The sequence below is a fragment of the Babylonia areolata genome, chromosome 2 (genome assembly GCF_041734735.1).
Source record: "Babylonia areolata isolate BAREFJ2019XMU chromosome 2, ASM4173473v1, whole genome shotgun sequence".
Classification (NCBI taxonomy): domain Eukaryota; kingdom Metazoa; phylum Mollusca; class Gastropoda; order Neogastropoda; family Buccinidae; genus Babylonia; species Babylonia areolata.
The window spans coordinates 30,000,233-30,002,732 of NC_134877.1; the positions used below are offsets into that span (position 1 = coordinate 30,000,233).

A 2,500-nucleotide genomic window follows, 5' to 3' on the forward strand; every position below is an offset into this window, starting at 1 on the left:
GACAAGACAGGACCATACACAAGTTCCAGTTTCTAGTGTCAGTGTATGTAACGTTGGTGTCAAAGGGGGGATGGGGGGTGGGGGGGGGAGGGGGGGGGAGTCCTTGAAAATGTTAGATACTTCATGTAAACAGAAATGCAAAAGCATTAAACCCATTTAGCATTGTGCTCACAATCAGCCACACACACACACACACACACACACACACACACATGCGCGCGCACAAACACGCACGTATACACGCACAGCCACACACACACACACACACACACACACACACATTCCCCGGTAACTGTAGGCGACGTCAATTCAAGTACACAAATCAACCGCCAGGCAATCTATTCAGTTATTTTCGTCGTTGAAACGTTAAGTGCATACTACCCCCAGCTGCCGCGCTTTCTGCCATGTACCACCCCCTTTCTAAAATGGCTCCGCTGCCTTTCAAGTGTATAAATAAACTCACCAACAAGTAAACACAATTAGTAAAAGCATTCCACCAGAAAAAAAAAAAAAGGACTGAAGGAAAACAAAGATGAAATAGCTCATTGGACTGATCAACCCTCTTTGGGGAGTAGGTGTAAAATACGCCACACTAGCTGTCCAAAGGCAGGCAGGCTAAGCTACAAATAAAATAATATAAAAAAAACCCGTCAAGACAAAACAAAACAAAACAAAACAAAAAAAAAAACCCACACAAAAACAGCATTGACATGGCCACGCAAATGAAACACGCCAACTCAGAAATGTGCGAATGTTACTGCCCATCTTGTGCGTGCGCAGATAATAAACATTCGACTTCCCGGGCCGTTAGTGCATGTAGTACATTCGCACGGAAAACACGCACAGACGCACAGACACGTTCATACACACACACATACACACACACACACACAACAAACTCCAAACGCTTGTGGTGGTCGAACAGGTCCACCCACCCCGTCGCCTTTGGTTGAACAAATCCACCCGGCTCCCTGAGCATGTGGAAGACCACTCCTCCACCCCCCTACTCCATATAACCTACCAACCCCCCAACCCACAAAAAAAAAAAAAAAAAAAAAAAAAAAAAACCACCAAAAAGCAAACAAACAAAAACAGCAACAAAAACTCACGCTCCCGGTTGAGCAAGTCCTCCTGACACCCGATGTTTTGGAACATCACCCCTTCACCCCCCAGTCCATACAGCCTCCCAAACCACTCACAAACAAAAAACAAACAAACAAACAAAGCCCTAACTCACGCTTCTGCTCAAACAAATCCACGCAGTCCACGAGCTTGGATTTGTTTGACCAGAGGCGTGAGTTAGGGCTTTGTTTGTTTGACCACACACACACACACACACACACAAACAACAAAAAACAAAACAAAACAACAACACCCCAAAACTCATGCCTCTGGTCGAACGAGTCCACCCCCCCCACCCCGAAGAATGTGGAAGAGTACCCCTCCAAACCCCACCCAAAAGAAAAAGAAAAGGAAAAAGACACCCACCCCCCTAAAAACTAAAACAAAAACATTAACAAAACAACAACTACAACAAAAACACAACACACAACAACAACAACAAAACCCACGCTGCTGGTAGCACTAATCGACCCGGCCCATGAGCTGGTGGAAGAGCATCCCTCGACCTTCTGCGCGCCCCCCGCCCCCTTAATCCACCCAACCGAGCAAAAACAAGCAACAACAAACCGACCCACCCCTACCCTCCAACACACCAACCCACCCACAAAACACCCCCAAAACTCACGCCTCCGGTCGAACAAATCCACCCGGCCACCCAGCTTGTGGAAGAGGCCCATGTAGACGAGGATGCGGGCGGCGTGGTACTTGACGAACTTGGCGTACTTGGTGCTGTGGTTGGTGTAGTACCACTCGTCAGAGGGCAGCAGCAGCTGCATCAGCATGTCCGACACCTCCGCCTCATTCAGAGAGGCGTGGAAGGACGGGTTGAGGGCCAGGCAGGCCAGCGCTTGCAGGAGGAGGCACAGGAGATGCTGGTGGAAAGGAAGAGGGAGAGAGGGAGGGAAGGAGGAATAAAACAACCATTATTTATATGCCAGTCTTGAATAAGAAAGCTAATTTGTTGCGTTTGCGTATTTCTTCTGTCATTGCTGCCGCCGTGTGCACATCAGTAATCTAAAAATAAGTAGATAGTGCATTCCTTCTTTGAGCCCCTTTACAAACTGAAGCCAGCGTAAGTGTTCAATCAGTCATTAAATTTTCGCTACTCGTGTCAGTACAGCGCGAAGAGGTAAGTTCATATATGTAGCCGAGCGCTCAGCTGGCTACGGTGACTGCTTCACGGCAAGTTTTCACGCTCGCGGCTTTAGTTATGCTGACATTCCTGTGTGTGCCTCCACAGCAAGTTTGTGCTACGTGTCACAGCATTGTTTTCCTGAAATAACTTTGGTAAATAAACCATTGACAGATATAAATCAAGACACAACATTTGGCATGTCGTGTGGGCAAGCATGACACGATTTCATCGAAGACACACGAT

At 47.4% G+C, this 2,500-nt stretch overlaps 1 protein-coding gene across 1 annotated transcript in view; it reads right to left on the reverse strand.

Annotated features, from left to right (window-relative positions):
• LOC143277179 (uncharacterized) overlaps positions 1–2,500 on the reverse strand; it is a 523,243-nt gene that overhangs the window by 217,654 nt on the left and 303,089 nt on the right. The window contains exon 7 of the mRNA XM_076581953.1: positions 1,748–1,994. Within this exon, the coding sequence (XP_076438068.1) occupies positions 1,748–1,994 (247 nt within the window). The remainder of the gene's footprint in view (positions 1–1,747; positions 1,995–2,500) is intronic.